Source organism: Xiphophorus maculatus, chromosome 19 (genome assembly GCF_002775205.1).
Source record: "Xiphophorus maculatus strain JP 163 A chromosome 19, X_maculatus-5.0-male, whole genome shotgun sequence".
Lineage (NCBI taxonomy): Eukaryota > Metazoa > Chordata > Actinopteri > Cyprinodontiformes > Poeciliidae > Xiphophorus > Xiphophorus maculatus.
In genome coordinates, this window is record NC_036461.1 from 12,407,527 (window position 1) to 12,427,553 (window position 20,027).

A 20,027-nucleotide genomic window follows, 5' to 3' on the forward strand; every position below is an offset into this window, starting at 1 on the left:
AGTGTACTGTGTATTGTAAATACTGTGGTATTTAAACAATTCTTAATTGATCTAAGGGACCAAAGTGTGCAACATATGCATCCCCCCACTCCATTAGACCACCCCATTAATTCATACATGGTGTTCCTCTGGGCTTGAGCGTTAATTTGCATTTCTATCATCTTGAACCAAGTTGCTCATTCTCCTCTGATGCCAAATATAATTTTTCTCCACACAACTAACACTCACTTTTTGTTTCCTCTTGTGTGACATCAACAATTATGCTTCATTTTTCTATTTATTTTTTGCTGTAGTGGCGTTAACCAAACCTCACAATAGATTGACAGGAAATGGTATTGTGAAAGGGGGGGCGGCAAAGGTCAACAGGCCAGGACTCAAACTCATGATGGCTGATTTGAGGACTCCACCCTCTCTACCTGGGTTGCGTGTCTGGTAACAAACTAGCACAAAGTATAAATCTGATTTTCTGTTGAATGTCTGTTTTATAATACATTTACCAACAATGACAAAAACCCCCAAAACATTTTCACTTTTCTGCAAAACTCACCAACACCACAATTCTTAAATAGTAAGTAGTGCAAGATAAGTTGCATTTCAATAGAGCAGAAGAAATCTTATGTTTTTTGAACAATAACAATATTTGTTTATCTGTTGCTAAGAGATGAGTGTGTTTTCTGGTTACCAAGTGCCACGAAGTAAACATCTGATTTTTACTTTTGCAAAATTTACCATTTGTAAATTTCTTGCGTCTAAGCAGATAAGGAGTATTTCAAAAGAGCTTATGTTTTATAAACAATAATATTGCTCGTAATTAATTTAGTGTCAAGAGATGAGCATTTTGTCTGGTAACGAACTGGCACAAAGTATAAATCAGATTTTTCTTGTGTGTTGAATGTCTGTTTTATAATATATTTACCACCAATGACAAAGAAAAAAAAAACATTTTCACTTTTCTGCAAAACTCACCAACAGCACAATTCTTGTTAAGTTGTAAGTAGTGCAAGGTAAGTTGCATTTCAAAAGAGCAGAAGAAATCTTATGTTTTTTGAACAATAACAATATCTGTTGTTAATCTGTTGCTAAAGGATGAGTACATTTTTTGATAACCCAAGTGCCACGAAGCGAACATCTGATTTTCACTTTTGCAAAATTTACCAACTGTAAATTTCTTGTATCTAAGCAGATAAGCAGTATTTCAAAAAAAGCTTATGTTTTATAAACAATAATATTACTTATTACCAATATGGTGTTAAGAGATGAGCGTTTTGTCTGGTAACGAACTAGCACGAAGTATAAATCAGATTTTTACTTTTGTATTGAATGGCTGCTTTGTAACATATTTATAACAGATGATTAAAAAAAAACTCAAAACATTTTTACTTTTCTGCAAAACTCACCAACAGCAGTAAAAATGTTAATGCAGTGCATTAACATTAGCAGTGTACTGACCCCCACTAATTAATTAATAAGCTTTTTAGCTTTTTTTTTTATTCTCCATGTTTAGCACAGTGAATGGAGGAAGTCAATGTAAGACAACATGCTAGTTATACCCCACATGCCACCTGCAGCATTTAGGCTAACATTAGCATTTTGACTAGTTTTAGCTTATACACTAATTTTAACATACTGAATAGAGTTACTCAACATGCTTGTGACTCTCCACATGCTATTGAGTACATTGTAGCTTACCTTAGAATTGACGCTAATTTTTTAGCATTAGAACACTGGGTTCCAAATGATGGGCACACTTTGGCAGCCCCATTTAAATTTCTTCAGCATATTTCTAGTTGTACATTTACAGATGCATTTATTTATTTAAAAATACACATATCTTCAACATTTTAAGAACTTGATCACTTTACCCTTAAAATGATTCCATCCTGCAAGCTTTCTCTGTGCGATGCTCCTGCAGCTCTGTATGGCTGCGGCTGACTTAATCTTTTTGGCCTTAAAGGTCTCGCTATTTTTTTTCTTCCTGTTATGCTCCAAATCCTTCACTATCTCAGTTTCTCACTCTCCGGGGCAGATGAGCTTTTTACTATGCTGTCCAGCAATGCTTGTCTTGTTAAGTGGGTCAGAACTGCCTTCGTAAAGCAGTAAAAAGGCAGGCTTGACCTCCACATTGCAATCATGAAGACTTATTGGGTCAGTGATTAGGCCTGATAAGAATTGAACCATCGGGAGCACAGGTTGATCCCAGTGAACCGACTATCAGGTAGCGAGGGGACCACAGTTGCAGTGTTTCCCCCCAGGCTTTTTTCCTCTTTCAATCTCTCCAGTGGGACCCAGCTAACCTGTTGCTGGATTCAGGAATAATGATAGGCTGCTGAAAGGTTAGGGTGCACTAATTGAGTTGTAACGTGGTTAACGCTGAGGTGTTGTGCTCTCTTGTGTCTCAAGGTTCTGCAGACTTTCTAGGAAAAGTGGAGGCAAAGGGTGAATGCACTGTATTCCTGAAACATGTACCGATGGCACTTACCAAAGTAAAGTCAGTCGTTGTCACCTTTCATTTTTTTAATACTGTTTTTAGAAAGCAGATGCAGCCTCGCCGATGGTGCCCATGGGTTTGTGGGCTCTCGTTTTGAAGACCTGAGTTCAGCTATCTGTCTGTTTGGGAAATGGAGCTAGTTTTACTTCTGACTGAGAGCCAAGAAGCAACAAAAAACTGAAGTGTAACAGCTTGGCAGTCTCTATACCCCACACTAATGCAACTGACATTTATTTCTAATATAATATTCAATCTTATTCTATTCAACTATCTAGTTTAATAGCTACTTAAAAACTGATGTAATGGTTATTAAAATTGGTACTAAATAAATATTTGGTGTCTTATCCTCATTTTGGGGAAAAAAGTTATAGGCTCATTTTGGGTGTAATTAATTATGTTTGCCAACCTTATAAAGTAAGAGCATTGTTTTGATTGTTACTGTTACAGTTTTTCTCATCGTGTCGGTCTTCAATAAGAACATTATTATTATTATTTTTTTTCAATCTACTTGTCACAGGTCAGAACTGATGTAACTGAAAACCGGTCTGATTATAGTGCATCTCAATTATCTTATAATCTCTCTTTCTTCTTCTGTTGGTGTTTGGTTTGTTGCTACTTTTTTGAGAACTTCAACAACTAAACCTTTCATAAACCTAACCATAACTTTGTTTCTTTTCATCAGAAAATTCTTCAACTTCTGCCTGAGAAAATCTACAACAGATGGCAATTTCACAGTATAGGTATGTACTTGGACAACATATGCAATGTGTATGTTCTATTTATTTTTTTTTTAGCTTTTCTAACTTCTGAGACATTTAAGTATAAACAAATCACAAGCACACCTGAGTGTTATATCTGGAAGGAAAAATAAATTAGCATTTGAAAATACAAATAAGCACTTGATTTAAAATGTAATTTATTTGCGGTACACTTAAAATATTGCTGCTGCATACGATTTTTTTCAAGATTTAATGATCCCAATTATAACTGTTTTTTTTTCAGTTCTGGTGATTCACGTCTAAATCAGTGTTGCAGACTGGCCATTTCTGCAGTACGCCCCTTAATCCACCCTGCATTCACAGGGGATTTTCTCTTCCACTCATCAGTTCATGTGTCACTTGGTCAAGTTGTGGTGCTGTTATTTTCACATTTGAGACAAGATAACTGCCATATTTTTTGTTATCACATTTTTACATCCATTTCCAGTACTGCTTGAAAATCTCTGCCTCCTGACAAATTCCCTGGGTGGCTGGAATGACATTCATGACTTAGTCGTTCAGTCCCTTTCAAACTGAGATTTGCAAGGTCACATACATTTTACACCGCTATTAAGATACTTCTGTGCTCAAGTCCACGAGTATGAAAAGATGAATTTATGCTATTGTGCATCCAGCGTTCTGATGAGGACACCAGATGAAAAAAGTATAAAAACACAATCATCTTTTTTATTGTAAATCCTGTTGCCAACAGGTTATGAATAACTAGCATTTCTAGCTTTTACAATACCTGTTGCAATTTTTTCCAATGATTTTCCAATTATTTTATGTTCCATTGTGTTGTATGTGTGTAAAAAACATTATAACTCAATTTAACTTAAATTAATTTAGCTTAAGTTAAACCAAGCCCCATTCATACCTTCATCTCAGATTGTTTCATATATCCTGTTGACTGTGCTTCTGTGAGCTACAGTCTAATCACTATATCTGCCATAAATTCATAGCAAAAATGCTTCTCAACATAGTGGTGACACCACAAACCCCCTCCGTAATATATTGAAATAATCAAAGTACAGTTACTCTAATACACATCACTAAGAAGCTCATTGGTAAATAACCTAATTTTATTACTTTTTGTACCACAGTAACTTGGTCTATTCTTATGTTTTGTTTTATTTATTCTATTTTCTGATTAGTAATATACTTTAATACATATGAAGTAATGTTCCAAATTAACATGGTCTAGCACCTACCCCTAAAGCTCTCTTGTTTCTGATCAGTTAAAATATGTTGCCCTTCCATTTTGTCCTCATAGTAACAGGGCTGCCTGCTGCCTGTCAAAACTATACCCTAATTCACACAAACCCCTTTTGCCTTGTAATCAGAACCATGTCTCATCTGATTACAGAGGAAACAGACTGGCTTCATCGATTCGTTATACTGTCAACTAATGTTAATTTGGATCGGAAAAATGTGATGATGTGCCACTTGGCCTGTTTATTTGTCAAGATGCCCTTTCAAAGTCCATTTGTCTCACTGAAGTTGACAGTTTGTGGGGTTGCTGTGTCTTTGTAACTTTGGTTGGAGACTTTGGTTTTCAAAAATATCTAAACGTGTTTTTTTTTTTCTTCTCTTTTTCAGGTTCTATTCTGAAAAAACTTCTGCACACTGGAAATTCATTTAAAGTAAGTTGTTGATTGTATTGAACTCTTATATGAATGTCCAAATGCAGAAACATTACTTTCCTGCCGCATAAGGTTTTGAAGATAAACTGAGTTGAATTTGTATATAAAATAAGATCATTTATCTTCTGTCTAGATCCGCTGTGAGGGGATCCGTCTCTTCCTGCTTTGGCTTCAGGCTCTACGGGACAATTGCGCTGAGGAGCAGTTTCTTATCTTTGCCTGTCTGGTTCCGGGATTCCCTGCTGTTCCCTCCTCCAGAGGACCCTGCACGCTTGACAGCATCATTAACAACCCATCTTCTAACACCCTGGAAGGTGACTTAGATGCAGGCCATTTGCTTATTTTGCTAGCACAGAGTCTTTTTTTTCCATAATCAGGTTCATATAATTATTTTTTGGATTTATTGTATCTTTTTGATCTGTACAGCCAAGGTAGTGCCTGAGGAGATCACTCCGTTGGTTCCAGCTGTGTCTGGAGAGAAGGTTGCAGATGACCTGACTTGTTACTTTCTTGAAACACTGCTCAAGTACATGGTTATCCAGGTAATTAATAAACTTTAGCTGTGAAACAGCTCATAAATATTTGTCACTTTTAATTAAGGAGAAAAAGGTGAGTGCACCTTCTTTAAAATCTGGAGTTGTAGGTATCAGAACATAATAAAACTCATCTGGTTTTTGTCGGATTTCTAAATTACTTCTATCGGACCTCAACTGCAAGAAAACATGGGACACATTCCACAAAGTTGTGTTTACCTCGACATTGTGTTAGCACACACCTGTGTTCTCCAGGCCATTAAATGCCAAAGTCCTGCATTTATAGAGGTGGTCATATGCACTCATTGTATGAAATTTGGAAAACGGTCAGTTCAGCTTCATATGTTCATATAGCAGGTAATCCCCAATTACTACTTTACTACTTCTTCTTTTTTGTACTTGGATTTATTTTTGTCTATGGGGGCCCAACTGACATGCTGCCATATTCCCAATTTGTCACTGAAACACATACGATACAATTGAGTTGCAGCTGTGTTTACAGAATAATCAAGGTGTGCCTTATTAATGTCTAGCATTTCTGCTGTAAACACCCCATAGGATCTGCAACTGTGGAATAATGTTCTGTTTACTGTATAGTGCAGTGAAGTATGTGTTATTATGAAACAGACAAAAAGGAGCAATCTCATTAGACAATCAGTGTTTATATGATTTATATGTGTGTGTTTTTCTTTTTTTATATCCTCTCTGTATCTCACTGCATGCAGGACTTGTTGTGTAAAACTTTAAATTAGAGATCTGTGATGTAACGAGTTAATTTTGCGGCTTAAGTGGTGATGATTACAAATTTGATTACCACAATATACCTCACTGAACAATATTCTGTTTAAAAGGTAAACTGTTTTGATTAGCATGATGTGCATCTTTTTGAATACTTTGTGATAAGCAGTCATTCTTAACCAGCATTTATTTCAATCATATTGTTGCAGAAAACTGCTGCTCAGAATGTTCATTTTAACCCAATTAAACTTTGCCTGTGTTTTGTTTCTTATGATGGATGAGCCTTGTCACACAGACAATAAACGCTCGCTGTATGAACATTGTCTTGACCTTGTCTGCTTTTGTGCTGTTTGTCTGCTTCAGGCATCCAGTTTAGAATGGAAGAACAAAGAGAATGAAGACACAGGCTTCAGATTTCTCTTCAGTCTTTTCAAGAAGTACTACCTTCCACATCTATTCCCCTCTTTCACCAAATTCACAAATCTTTATAAGCCTTTGTTAGGTAAGTTTATTCATTCAGTATGTGTCTCTTTGTTGTTGAAGTCTTGTAAAGCAACTATTCTCATATTATACATTAAATCTGACTCAGTATGAGATTATCATGGTATGATAGTGAAAATGTTAGTTTCATATATCATGCTACTTAAGTAACAGTTGAAAAAATAAAATGATTAATTAATGACATTATACTACAATATCTGTAAGATTTGTTTATTTTCCCGATACCAGTGACAGATGGTAAAATAACGTAAGTGTACAAATTGTGAAAATACAAAAGTGAATTCACAAAAATGTACAAATATGACTGTAACAAAGACTCTCCTTATCTGTTAATGTGAAATAATTAAATGATTTTCTTTGGAAAATCATTTAGTTTTGCTCTCAACAGCTGAACATGGCAGACTGCACGAGTATGATCAAATCTTGATAGGAACTCCTGTTGCAATTGAAAATTTCACACAAGTGGTCAGGGATGTCTGTATATCAATAAATAGAAGGGATATTTCGGGCGTTTATGCACTTATTGGAATCAGACCCTTGGGGGGGGGCGAGAGGAGTATGAGGGAAAACAGACAACTGTAGAAGCAAATAATCAGATGTCGGTTGCAGTTACAGTCAAACTGCAGGATATTTCCCCACATATTTTCAGTCACTACTTGATGTTTGTTGTAGATTCTCTTTGGTTGTGAAAAAGTTAAATTGGCGTTCGTTAAGTCTGTTGCACAGAAGGATCACAGACCGAATGATTTGAGCGAATGGGCAGAGATTTCAGTGCGATTCTTTCATGATTAAAGATTGAAGGTCAGCACTCTGCAAGAACAGAAAAAAATGTTCTTTCTTGCAGCACTGGCTTGCGAATTCTTTCAGTTTGTTGCATATTCTAGACACAATGTTTTACTTGACCGGTGTTGGTGAAATATGAAGTGTGTGTGCTGCATTGGGAGAGACCCATGGAGATTGCCTGGAAGTTCTGCCTTTTAGTTTTACAAAACAAAAGTGGAACATGTTTGTCCTTTACATTTCCTGGAATTTTAATAAAACATGTAATTCAAACAATTACAGCCCTAAATATGAATCTGGGGCCATAAGTCTGCCTTTCAGTTTTTATATTCCTTTGTTCTGTGTTCAGAACTCCCCCCGCTCAGAGCGAAACCCTTGTATGTGCCGGTGACGAGGAACAACGAGAGCACCTTCTGCACCAGGGATCAGTACTTGGCACCCAGGGTAGCCTTCATCACCTGGCTGGTCACTTTCTTCCTGGAGAAGAAGTACATCAACAGTGCTGCTGCAGCGCAGAGCGCCAAAAACGGCACTGAGGTCATTCCCAAACTCATCCAGGTGAATATGATGCCACTCTGTTCATTTCTCTTATTGTCAGAAAGAACGGAAGATTGTTTTTGGGAAATCTAACCATATAAAAGTGAATAGAGCAAGAAGGTATGGAAAGGGAAAAAAATGTCCATATTCTCCTTTATATCAATAGTGAATATGGGAGAGATGCCTTATTGTATGACCTATTGATTAGTAGTGCAACTCCTCCACAAACTACAGCATTCTTTAATTGTTTGATTACATTCTATTTTGTCCTTTCTAAGTGCTATGTATATCAGAAAAGAAGGGAACTGTACATGCAATCTAAATTTGAATTTTTAGTAGAACTGATGATGATTTAAAAAATGTTAGTATGTATTGTAGAAGCCAAGTTATTTATCTGTGAGGATCCTCTTCTTTAACTTATGCTGACTTCTAATTTCTTTCCCCCTGTTTATTTCTGGCAGACTGTCACTGCAGGCAGTAGCAGCCAGGAGAAGGAGAAAGATAAGACTACTGATGGGGATACCAGCGGACCACCAGGGGACACAGAAAAGAGCCACTCTAACAGCAGCACGCTGTCTGATCGAAGGCCCAGTGATTCCAGTTTGTGTAGCATTGAGGAGGAGCACAAGCATGTCTACGACATGGTGCACGGCATTCTGCTGTCCACAAGGGACAATGTTAATTTTGTCAATGAAGTCTTCCACCAGGTACAACAAATATAAGAACTATTCTCATATCTTGTACTTTGTCTCCCTCTGCTGGTCGTATGTTTATCCTGACTGAGTTACTTCCATTCTACTAACTTCTCTATCCAATCTCACAGGCCTTCTTGTTGCCGGCTTGTGAAGCCTCAGCAACCAGGAAGGTTATCAAAGTGTACAGAAAGTGGCTCCTGCAGGAAAAGCCCATCTTCATGACCGAGCCTGACCCAACTACCCAGGAAGATGAAGTGGATGAAAACTCAGAGCGTGTTCTCAGCACAGATGCAAGCATCATGCATGTAAAAGTAAGATTCACAGAAAGTTTCAATGTTGACAGGATTTACATCATTTTGACACATGGCAAACATTCGTTGTGTGGAGTGTAAAAGTATAGTAAAATAGACGTGATTATCCATGATTCTAAAATTTTACTTTCTCCATACAATCCAAGCATAAAACCTTTTGAGCCTCTCCCTTTGTTGTCTCTTTTTTTCTCTGCAAGGCGTTTGAGAGTCACGGTCACAAACGCTCGTCAAGCTGGGGAAGGACTTACTCGTTCAGCAGTGCCATCAATCGGGGCTTTCTCACAGAGGAGCAGAATAGAGACGTTAAAGCTGGCATGCAGCTTACACTACAGGTCAGTAATACTTTGGTTCACATGAAGAAATTACCTTGAGAAATAATTGTTTTTAGTGCGATAAACACCTGCCATACAATGGTGATCTGTCAGCGTGAACTTACATGAACAAGCGGGTGAACATGATGGATGTCTGGATGGAAGACCACCACCCTTTTTGGGATCCTATTGTTATTTCTTATAATTCTTATACTTTTCTTACAGTGATCAGTGAGTTAGCAGTATTTTTTTCTTACATTTCCCTCCTGGTGACTGTTTTGTAAACATGGATCCCTATCCTGTCATGTAGTTAATAAATCAGAAGAAATGGGACTGTTTATGTTTTATTATTACAGGGATTCTTGGATTACTGACCAGGGAGTCGAAAGAACTCTGATCAATCTTAAAAAGTATAGAATAAATTAAAATAAAAGCCATTTGTGGAACGTATTTTCAATGGGTGTTTGGAATATCAGTTTATTTTATTTTCTACTGTAGATTTGATCAAATCTGAATAAATTAGTTTAAATTAAATTCTGTTTTTTTTTTTAATATACATTTTTAACATGTTTTTACAAAGGTTACCAACAAACCTGTCCACATATGCACATGTAACATATATCTTTGTGTATTTGTGTAGGTTTTCCTGACCAACTCATCCAATGTGTTCCTGTTGGAGCCATGCCAGGACGTTCCAAAACTCCTGGAAAATCAGGTTGAAGTGTGCAAGAATGTTCTCAGCATCTATCGGCACATGATCATGGAGCACAGCATGACTACACAGACATGGTTAGTAACTTTGGAGTGTATGAGTGATTTTCTTCGATAATTCTTTGGTTGATGCCTTTTTGATTTCTGTTTGTTCATTCTTCAGGGAGCAGATGCTGCAGGTGCTACTGAAGATCACAGAGGCAGTAATGAAGAGGCCACAAGAAAACCAAAGAAAAGACAGCTTTGCTGAAAGTTTAGCATCCTTACTTTTTAGGGTAAAAGCCAATATTTACTATTTTATTTAAATTTCTTTGCAGTTTAGTCATTTTTAAGTTTTAATCAACAGTTTCCCCATGAACTCATTTAAAAGTTACAGTAGATACTGAACAAGCTGAGTTCTTCTCTCCTGATTTTTATTTTTTTTAGACTATTATTGTGGCGTGGGTTAGAGCAAACCTCAGCGTATTTATATCTCGGGAGCTGTGGGACGAGCTGCTGGCAGTGCTGTCCTCTCTTACCTGCTGGGAGGAGCTGGTGATGGAGTGGGCCAGTATCATGGACTCGCTGACGGCTGTGCTGGCACGCTCTGTTTATGGCCTGGACATGGCCAACTTGCCTTTAGACAAACTCAGCGAACAGAAAGAGAAAAAGCAGCGAGGACGTGGTAAGGGGATTAAATATGAAAACGTGAAAATTGGGACATGATTTTAAAAAGTTGCGAACGATACAGAGCCTTTCAAAAGTTTTCATACCACTTTCAATTTTCCTTATTGTCATATCACAACCACAAATTCCCATGTATTTACTGTGATTTATTTTATTTTTTTTGTGATAGACAAAGGTTTTAGGTAACAAAGGAATATTGATAGCTTTGAACTTCCCCTGCAGCACAAGTCCATTATCCAAAAATGGAAAGATAATCACAAAACCTACCAAGACATTGCTTCTCACCTAAACCAGTGGTCAGCAATCTTTAAAGTGCAAAAAAATTATTTTCTCAACCACAAACACTGATGCTTCAAAAAACACTAACTTATTAGAACAATATATCAATTTACTCAATGTACGTACAATGCGTTGCTGTTTTGTGGTTGAGAAAGTATGGTTGATATTTGTTTTCAGGTTAAAAAAAGAAAAAGATGAAACTTACTTATAAAGAATCAATTCATATCATTTTAATTGAGATGCTGGTATTTAAAGAACAAAAAAGGGGAAAAAATGTAACAATAAAAAAAGGGGGGGAAAGAAGACCAATTGTATTGAGGTTGAAAATAACCTTTCACAATACATCACCATGGTGAAGCATGGTGGAGGCAGCATCATGCTGTGTGAGAACTTTTTCAGTGGAAACAGAGAAACTGCTCAGAGTTAATGGGGGGAAAAAAATTAGTGTCTAAGTAGAAATAAGCCTTGAAAGACTTGAGTTGAAAATTAGGGATGGATGTTATGGATACTATTTTGTGGTACTATTGTGATAATAATAAAAATTATAATAAATTAATTAGTTTTAAGCAAATGTATGACTGTGACTGCATGGCGCAGCATCATAGCTCCACAAACACATATACTGTTCTTGAAAAACATCCACATTTAAAATAGGCTTCTTCAGGACCCAGTTACTTAAAAAAGTGTGATTTATATCTCTAAGCAGCACACAGTAACTGCATTTAATCATCTTTTCAAATGCAATATTTATTGATGCTCTCATGGAACAAATGGTGGAGGAAATGGTAAAAATACCATTTCCAATAAATAATTCTTAAATAATCACAATCCAAAATTTTTCATGATAATTGATAAACGATATGGTGACAACTCCTACTGGTTGTAAATGATTCTTGTACACACTTCATTGTTATGAACTACTTTTGAATTTGTTTAGTATTTATTTATAAACTACCCTAACGTTTATTTGTAATGTGACAAATATGAAATGAAATACGCTTGCAAGATAATGTTTAACTGTATCCTCAAGTGATATAATTTTGGTTCTTTTAAACTAAACTTTGCTTGAATTCAGTTGGATTAACAATAACAATATTTTTGGTACATTGTACTTTGATTTAGCTCAAGGCTGTTGGTGAATCAACATAACATTTGTAAAGCCTTTATTTGTGAAAATTTTAATCTTTGTAGTACTATGCACCCTGCAGATATCTCTCTTTGTTGTCAGGATAATCCTTTCTTCTAAATCTGAATTTATGCCAATAGCTGCTGCAAAACTGCCCACTGGCATTTTAGACCTTTAAAACTCTCTCTTTGCATGCCAGGAGTAATCCAGGACTCCCAGAAGGCTGCTGCAGTTGCACGCTCATTCTCACTGAGCTGGAGAAACCACGGAGAGCAGGGTGGGCCGGTAGCCCAGGAACCCATGAGGATTCGCTCTGCCACTACCTCAGGAGCCCCCGGTGTGGAGAAAGCCCGGAACAATGTCCGACAGAAGGCCTCCGGTCAGTATGATCCACGGTCCACTAGCAGCTCCACACCACTGGCTTTTATAAAGCTCTTCCCACATGTACGCTGTTTTACAGTACTAACCAGAAATATAAATCAACATTGTTGTCATATTGATTCGTTTGCAAGAGTTTCTTTCCTCAGGGAGGAATGATGGTACAACATAACTTATATGAATTCACAAAAAGTTTGTGTACAGTTTTTAATATTATGGACATTTTATCCAATACACACAAGATTAAAATCACACATGGAGGCACAAATATACACCTAATTCCCACTAATATTTAGATAAATGTCTGTTAGCATGACAGATACCAGCTACTTTTTTTGTCCATTAACACAGTCTTAGCACAATTCTACCTGGATACTGCTGTGCTCTGACCAAGATTTGACTTTTGAGCATAGCTTGTGTATTTTCATTAGGATTGGGGTCTGAGCCAATCTGGAATTATAATCCAAACTCAGTAATAATGTGTGTTTCAGATTATCATCTGGTTAGAACATCTAGTTATGTCTAAATTTGATCTTTTTTTTATTAATCTGAAGCAGGGGTCTCAAACTCCAGTCCTCGAGGGCCGCTGTCCTGCAACTTTTAGATGTGCCTCTTCTGCAACACACCTGAATAGAATAATTAGGTCATTAGCAAGGCTCTGGAGAACTGATCTATGCAAGGAGGAGGTAATTAAGCCATTTCATTCCAGCGTTTTGTACCTGTGGCACATCTAAAAACTTCAGGACAGTGGCCCTCGAGGACTGGAGTTTGAGACCCCGGTTCTAAAGTTTACGATGAACTAGGATATGCTGAAATACCAGTGAGATGATTCACAGTAAAGTCAGTTTACGAATTTCTGACCAAGACAAAATTCTGTCCTCCAAAGTAAACACTTGAAGCACAACTGAGACTTTCAGCCAACCACATGGACAGACGTTTTGAAGGAAAGGTTTGTAGACAGATGAGGAAAAGAATGAGCTATTTAGTGATGGTGACAGTGATGTGTCTTTGTTGGGGTCAACTTGAAGTTTCCAAAGCTGTGGCTGCTATACCTCCTATCAACTAGGTGCTAAAATCATGCTTCTTTTTTTTTTTGCCATCAGCGGTGGTAATGAATTGTGCAAACTGGATGGAATAATAAAGATGGTGGACAACTTTCAAATTTTTCAATGACAACATGAGTGAATAGCTATAAAAGTTCAAGAGTTGAAACTTGGATGAAGTTTCAACACCAGTGGTTTCGATATGGATAAATCAGGCTATCACTAAACTTCATTTCAACTCTGTTGAAATGAATAGGAGCTTTGTCTGTGGCAGGAATCTAACCAATTTAAATTACCTCTTTATCATAAGAGTGACAAAGTAATCCAGCCAGAATTAGACAAGAGCCTTAGTACTGGCATATAGTTTCTCTTATCAATTAATCTATCAATTTATTATCTTTGATGTGTGTAACCCCTCTGTCCAAGGTAAATGTCTCACACAGAAGACAGATAAAGAGATGGATTTTACAACTTATTTAAGATCATCTAAATACTGGTGGTTGCATTAGCTGTGTGTGGGTGTGTGTGTGTGTTTGCATACAATTCACAATAAATTCAGACTTATCTGATCTTGTATATTTTATGATAATTCCAACCTGAAAAAAGAATAGTTAAACATCATTGTGAGAAAGATCACATTTTTCAGCACTTAATTGTGAAGAAGTGTATGTAAACTTCTGACCAGCACTTGTGTATGCATTGTATTTATGTTTTTTGGGGGCAGACTGCACACCAAAAACCATGCGCAGGGTTTATCAGACATAATGATCTTATGTGGAAATCTTTGAAAGGGGCCAGGTGCCAGTGGGATGCAGTTCTGTAGACAAAGAGGCCAGCAGATGGCCCTCATTCTTTCTTTGACATGTCACTGGCCAGTGTCAGCATATTCCATGTCAGTTTAACTGCAGGCACACAGAACAATTCCCTAGACTACATGTCAAAAATAAGGGTTGAATGCTGCTGTAATGGCAGCTTTTATTTGATTGAGAAGTGGGAAGTAAATTATATGTTTAACTGATAGACTTGTCAAAAGTTGCAATGCTTTACTCTGTTTTTCTGTTTTGTTTTAATCCGGATGGTCAAACCAAAAGAAAATAGTTTTTTTTTTTTTTCATTTAATCCTCTCAGATTACAAGCCTGTTTGGAAAGGAGGGGATTTTTTATTTTTATTTGCTTAAAGGATAATGTGTCTGCATGCTTTTATATGCATGTGTTAAAAAATCAATTATGTCCCTTAGGTAGATGTTTATGCATCTATTCTTTTAGCCTGTTTATTTGTATCTCAATGCAAGTAAAGATGGACATTAAAAGCAACCGCTTCAGATTCTCCTCCTTTCCTCAGCCTGATTGTATTGCTCTCACATTGATCTTCAAAGGAGCAACAGCCCTTCTCCTTGCTCCTCAAGAGAAAGCCCACACATCAATTACACGGCAGTTTTTGATTGTTTCATTAAGAGTGTAATTAATGCTCATTAATATGCACAAAACGAGAAGCAGCAGTGGGCTGTGGGAGATATGATGTATCTCTCTTAACTGAAAGGCGTAATTAAAGTGTGCTGAAAGCAGATGAGAGAAGCACCTTTTTTCAGTGCTTTCTATGAGAATAACCCTGAAGTACTATCCAGACACAATGGTAAAGCATCAGCATTGACAACTGTCTAAACTTGGTTGCTCTTACACATGCAAATGTACAGTGTTATATTGTGAGATCTTGTCCTTATAATGAAGGAAAAGGGTATTTAATTATGGAGCTCATTAAGCGTTTGCAACTACACAGATCCAGGTGAATAAACTTTCTCCTTGCCTTTTATAGGATTGCTACTAACTGGTTGCAATATCCTGTTTATATTATTTTGGGTGTGAACAGCTAATTATTTTGGGCAGAAACTTGCTAAATACAATTACTTTTTAAATGTATTTGTATAAAGTACATGAAACAAATACAGGTGCATCCTAGGGATATAAAAAATTGACATATTGTTTTCAGTTCAGAAAGCAAAACTCTAAAATAGTTTCATTAAACACAATATATTTTAAAGGAGCAGTATTATGTGTTTTCTATGCACATAGTTCATTTTATAGCACAATTGATTAACTATGTTGCCATCAGTTATAAAAATATTCTGTAAATGTCAATCACGACGTAAAAGTAATTTGACTTTGTAATTTTACGTCTTGAAATTAGCTTCTGTCTCTTTAAGAAGGTCATGCTCTTTCCAACATTCAGCCTTCAGCACGTCATCATAACAATGCCTCTGCATTATCCCATTTAAACCATTCTTGGGGACATTGTACTGGGAAGTAGTTCATACGGTAATCTCAGCAGACTCGTATGCCCACCAGGTGATTGCTAATTGCTGATTCCACTTTTTACATGCATATAAAAGCATACAGACACAATGTACGAGCTGAGTGGTGGAGTAACCTTTATCAGATAATCACAAAATAACTACTTCTGTAATCTCATGATGATGGGATGTCCACAATACTTTGCTTTTCATCCTAAAATTAAGTTAGAGCTTGAGTTATTTGGTCTCTCAGTGTTACCAAAATTCATCATTATGAGTCATCTTCTTGTGTGACCCTTACAACTTTGTAAAGAATCAAAAATGATTCTGTAATTCATATATGTTGAATTTCCTCTTGCAGTATTTGTGCAAACTTTGTTCTCTTTAATTTGTAACCTTACTATTTTTGCACTTTCTTTCTTGCACGAGATGTTACAGTATTTGAGATTAAATTAAACTTTTTGGAGTTATATCAAGATAAATTTTCAGCAATTACCAATTTTTTAATATTCTTTTAAAATATTGTTTTAAATTGTTTAATTATTTGAGTATTTTTATATTCTTTTTTTTATATAATTCCACTTGCTTAATTTATTCAGTTTTCTACTTAAGTTTTGTTGTGTGTTTTTTCCCATTCCAAAGGGAAAACTAGCTCAACTTGCTTTTTCCCCCTCAAATAACTTCCTTAATTATGTGAGAAGTTGTGTGTAGCTATTTTGTGCGTGGCTGTCATACCATGAGTGGTATAAATACACTGGGCTGTTATGAGTTATAGTAGTTGTATTTTCTACTGATTGCGTCTCCTTTTTTCTGGGCGTTATATCGTAAGACCCACACAGAACTACAAACTACACTTAGTTTGTCTTTCTGATGTATTTAAATGGCATCACAGGAAAACTTCTTATCTCTGCATAATGTAAATTACTTCTGTGATTTAAAAAAAACATTTATCATTAGAAGTGACTATTTTATTGAATTCTGTCTTCTTCCCTTTGCCTTTCTGCTGTTTCCACTGTCTGTTTTCTTCCCTTTCTATCTTTTCCTGATGGAAGCTAAGCGAAGCCAGTCCATCAGCAACTGTGTCCATCTTTACGAGGCTTTGCCCACTACTAAAAGTGTTCCTATGCTGCTCCACACTGTGAGCTCTTTCTTGCCTGGTATCTCTTCTGGTAATTCTGCTTGCTCTCATAGACTCTCAGGTAACGTGCACTGCGAGAGCTGCATGTATTTGTGTGTTTGTGACCTCCATCCTGCATTCTCATCCATCTCTAACTAATTTTGGCAGTTTATAGTGTTTATGACCGTATTACAGGGTTCCTGTGCTGTATGAAATTAGGGGAAGATTAGATTGGATAGTATTATTCTTCCAGGGGGAATAGCTATGGAAGATAAAAAAAAAACAGAGTCTGGAAAAATATTCCCAGACGTTACTTCTAGTTACATTGTTGAGAAACTGTATCCATCCACCCTCCAATTTTTTCAGGTTTCACATTTACGTTTTTGCATTTTCAGTAAACATTTGTATTCATTGTAAAAATGGGCAAACAATTTCATCATGAAAAAGCTGTAGGAACCCTGGTTTTATTTTTAAAAGTAGTTCCTTAAAAACTACTTATGGCCTGAACTCCCTTTATTGCAAAATTGCAGTCTGTAACAAAAACATCTCATTAGTTATTACTAATGCATGTCTGCATGTGATGTTTTCCTCCATGTCTTCATAAAAGTCTGTTCTGCATCATGAACGTTTCTTCATCTCCTTGGAAATAATACAAGTCTGTCCCAGATTATGCTTTTAATTTTCTTTTCGAATGATGTACTGACACGAACTGACCTTGTTTTTTTTCCTTCCAGATGTGGAAGAATGTCAGCTCTCAGAATGTGGAGGAGAAGAGGAGATGGGGGGCAGGGAGAGTCCTCTGCAGCGGAGCAGCAGCACCTCAGACATCACCCAGCAGCTGTCTGACACTTTACCAGGTATTGAACAACAACAAAAATCTTCGCTCTATTTTACTTCTATCCTCATTCTCATTCATAACTTAACCTGTGAAGACACGATTCAGCTGAACCGTCATTAGTCATTCATGAGCGGAGTTGCCTGTATGCTAATTACTTTTTTGGCTGTATTGTTCAAATTTTTTATGGCAAAATGTCAATATGTCTATGTTACAATGATATAATAGGAACATTATGATGTGTCACTGTTAAACCCATGTTAAGAAAATAACATTTAATGAAGACTAGAATTAAATCTGTATTTATTTCAGTAATGCAATTCATAAAGTGATTTCTTACACACATTTCAGGCATTTATTTCTGTTACTTTGAACAATATGGCTTTCAGTTAATAAAAACACAAAATTGAGTTTCTCAGAAAATTTGAACATTACATCAGACCAATTGAAAAAGCTAAAAATTATACATATAAGTTTACCCTTTTAGAAGTATGTCCATATACCATATCTCCTTTACGGTATATCACAAGTTCCACTTTTTGAATTGATCTACAAAAATAAAATAACATTTCAACAACATTTTAATTTATATAGATGTATCCGTGGTCATAATTTAAGGGAAATTTGTATTTAAGAGCATTTAATAGAGAGCTTTTCATTCTCTCCATTTAAATAAAATAACTTTTTTTTCTCACAGCCCAGAAGAGAGACTACTCCCCCACTTCTTGTGGTTCTGAAGGCAGGACAGAGAGCAATGAGCCACCAGTGGTATGTACATTAAACTTGTACTATTATATAATGAGGTATTAACTGTGTGTGCTAGATTTTTTTTATTTTTTTTTATTTGTTACTTCATATCTAGATATTGATCCTACGGAGCAGCAGTCCAGCTGAGACAGAGTCAAGCACTGACGGACCCCCAATCTACACAAGACACAAACTCAGAGATAAAAGTGAGAGATCACCTGCCGGTTGTGTAATTTGAATTACCTATGTGTTAGCTGTTTAGCTCCAGTTCATTATACAACCTACGTTGTATAACGTAGGAGCATAAACATGCTCTTTAGAAAAGAGCATGTTTTCTAAAAATTATATTGTAGTCGCATGTCTCTGCTATAAAAAGCACATCTTCTCTTCTTTAAATAGGTGAAAGTGTGAGTAGCGAGACATCCAACGGCTACCTCAATGAGGCTGAAGTTACGTGGCAAACATTTGATGAGGAGGCCGACACTCAGTCCACGCAGTCGGCTCACATGGACGTTACAGCTGACCCCCAGAATCAAGGGAGTTTGCTGCTCAGCCACAATGATGCTCTAGCAGGTAAGGCCAGGGAAAGACAGTTAACACATACTCTTGAAGATTAAAAATGTTCACTTTAGATGGGTCAGATTTTAACGATGTGAAATATTAAACAACAGAAACACGGGATAGCTTCATGTTAAAAGCTTAGGTACAGCTCACTGGGAAGCTTGAGTCCTTTTCCAAGTACTTGTAGGTCTTCATCTCGCTCAGATTTTTATTTTACTCCTAACATTGTTTTGTGAGAAAATGTGTTGTCTCCTCTCATCCCACCGTTTGAGGTAAATTTTTCTGTTCCCTGCATTGTGATCCGTGTGTCTCTGTGCTCCCTCAACCTCAAAGCCAGTTTTTATTCCTTTTCCATTGTTGTTTTTAGGTCCTGAGTGTGCCCTCCTTCCCCACTCTGCTCCTCCCTACCACCACAATTACCACTACCCCCAGAATCCCCCCTCTTCACCAGCCCTGCTGGTGCACACAGAGTGCCCGCGGGACTGTCCCCTGGATGACACCATGCATCAGTCTGTCTTACACATGCCACACCACTTGGGTACCGCTGCCTAGCTGTTATTTATCAATCAAAGATATCATTAACTTTTCTTCCACTGTTTCCACTTGGATTCTTGCATCAAAAAATTCTGTTTCATCTGTCTATTTTTCTCCTCCCTCAGCTGAGATAGATCGTTTATTAATCACAGTTACTTGCAAAATATTAAACATGTCCAAATTCTACCAAGGTACAACCAGAATTTAAGTGTTCTTGATTTAATTTTTTTTGCGATCTACCAACTCAAACGATACAAATCTGGAAATTTCTGTGTGCATTTGTACATAGAACAGCTGCATTTCTGTCTCATCTGGGTAGATCAGAGCTTATGCTTGTTTGTTGTCTTCTACATCACTTCTGTCAGACTGCAAACAGGACTTCTTAGATCTTTCTACTTTCAATTCTTAATAAAGGCCAGATTTGTAAAGAAGTGGCTGTTTTGAAAG

General features: G+C 36.7%; 1 protein-coding gene across 7 annotated transcripts in view; it reads left to right on the plus strand.

Moving 5' to 3' along the window:
* The window catches only part of ralgapa2 (Ral GTPase activating protein catalytic alpha subunit 2), a 109,731-nt gene that overhangs the window by 22,399 nt on the left and 67,305 nt on the right, over positions 1–20,027 (plus strand). For 5 of the 7 annotated variants that reach the window (XM_014468804.2, XM_023352133.1, XM_023352134.1 and 2 more), the window contains exons 4-22: positions 3,171–3,228; positions 4,846–4,889; positions 5,023–5,203; positions 5,316–5,431; positions 6,524–6,662; positions 7,791–7,999; positions 8,440–8,685; positions 8,802–8,984; positions 9,182–9,316; positions 9,936–10,084; positions 10,170–10,281; positions 10,433–10,670; positions 12,277–12,456; positions 16,839–16,985; positions 17,638–17,760; positions 18,436–18,506; positions 18,601–18,691; positions 18,885–19,058; positions 19,414–19,584. In XM_014468804.2, the coding sequence (XP_014324290.1) occupies positions 3,171–3,228; positions 4,846–4,889; positions 5,023–5,203; positions 5,316–5,431; positions 6,524–6,662; positions 7,791–7,999; positions 8,440–8,685; positions 8,802–8,984; positions 9,182–9,316; positions 9,936–10,084; positions 10,170–10,281; positions 10,433–10,670; positions 12,277–12,456; positions 16,839–16,985; positions 17,638–17,760; positions 18,436–18,506; positions 18,601–18,691; positions 18,885–19,058; positions 19,414–19,584 (2,767 nt within the window). The remainder of the gene's footprint in view (positions 1–3,170; positions 3,229–4,845; positions 4,890–5,022; positions 5,204–5,315; positions 5,432–6,523; positions 6,663–7,790; positions 8,000–8,439; positions 8,686–8,801; positions 8,985–9,181; positions 9,317–9,935; positions 10,085–10,169; positions 10,282–10,432; positions 10,671–12,276; positions 12,457–16,838; positions 16,986–17,637; positions 17,761–18,435; positions 18,507–18,600; positions 18,692–18,884; positions 19,059–19,413; positions 19,585–20,027) is intronic. The other 2 variants (XM_023352137.1, XM_023352136.1) reach the window with 2 other exon arrangements.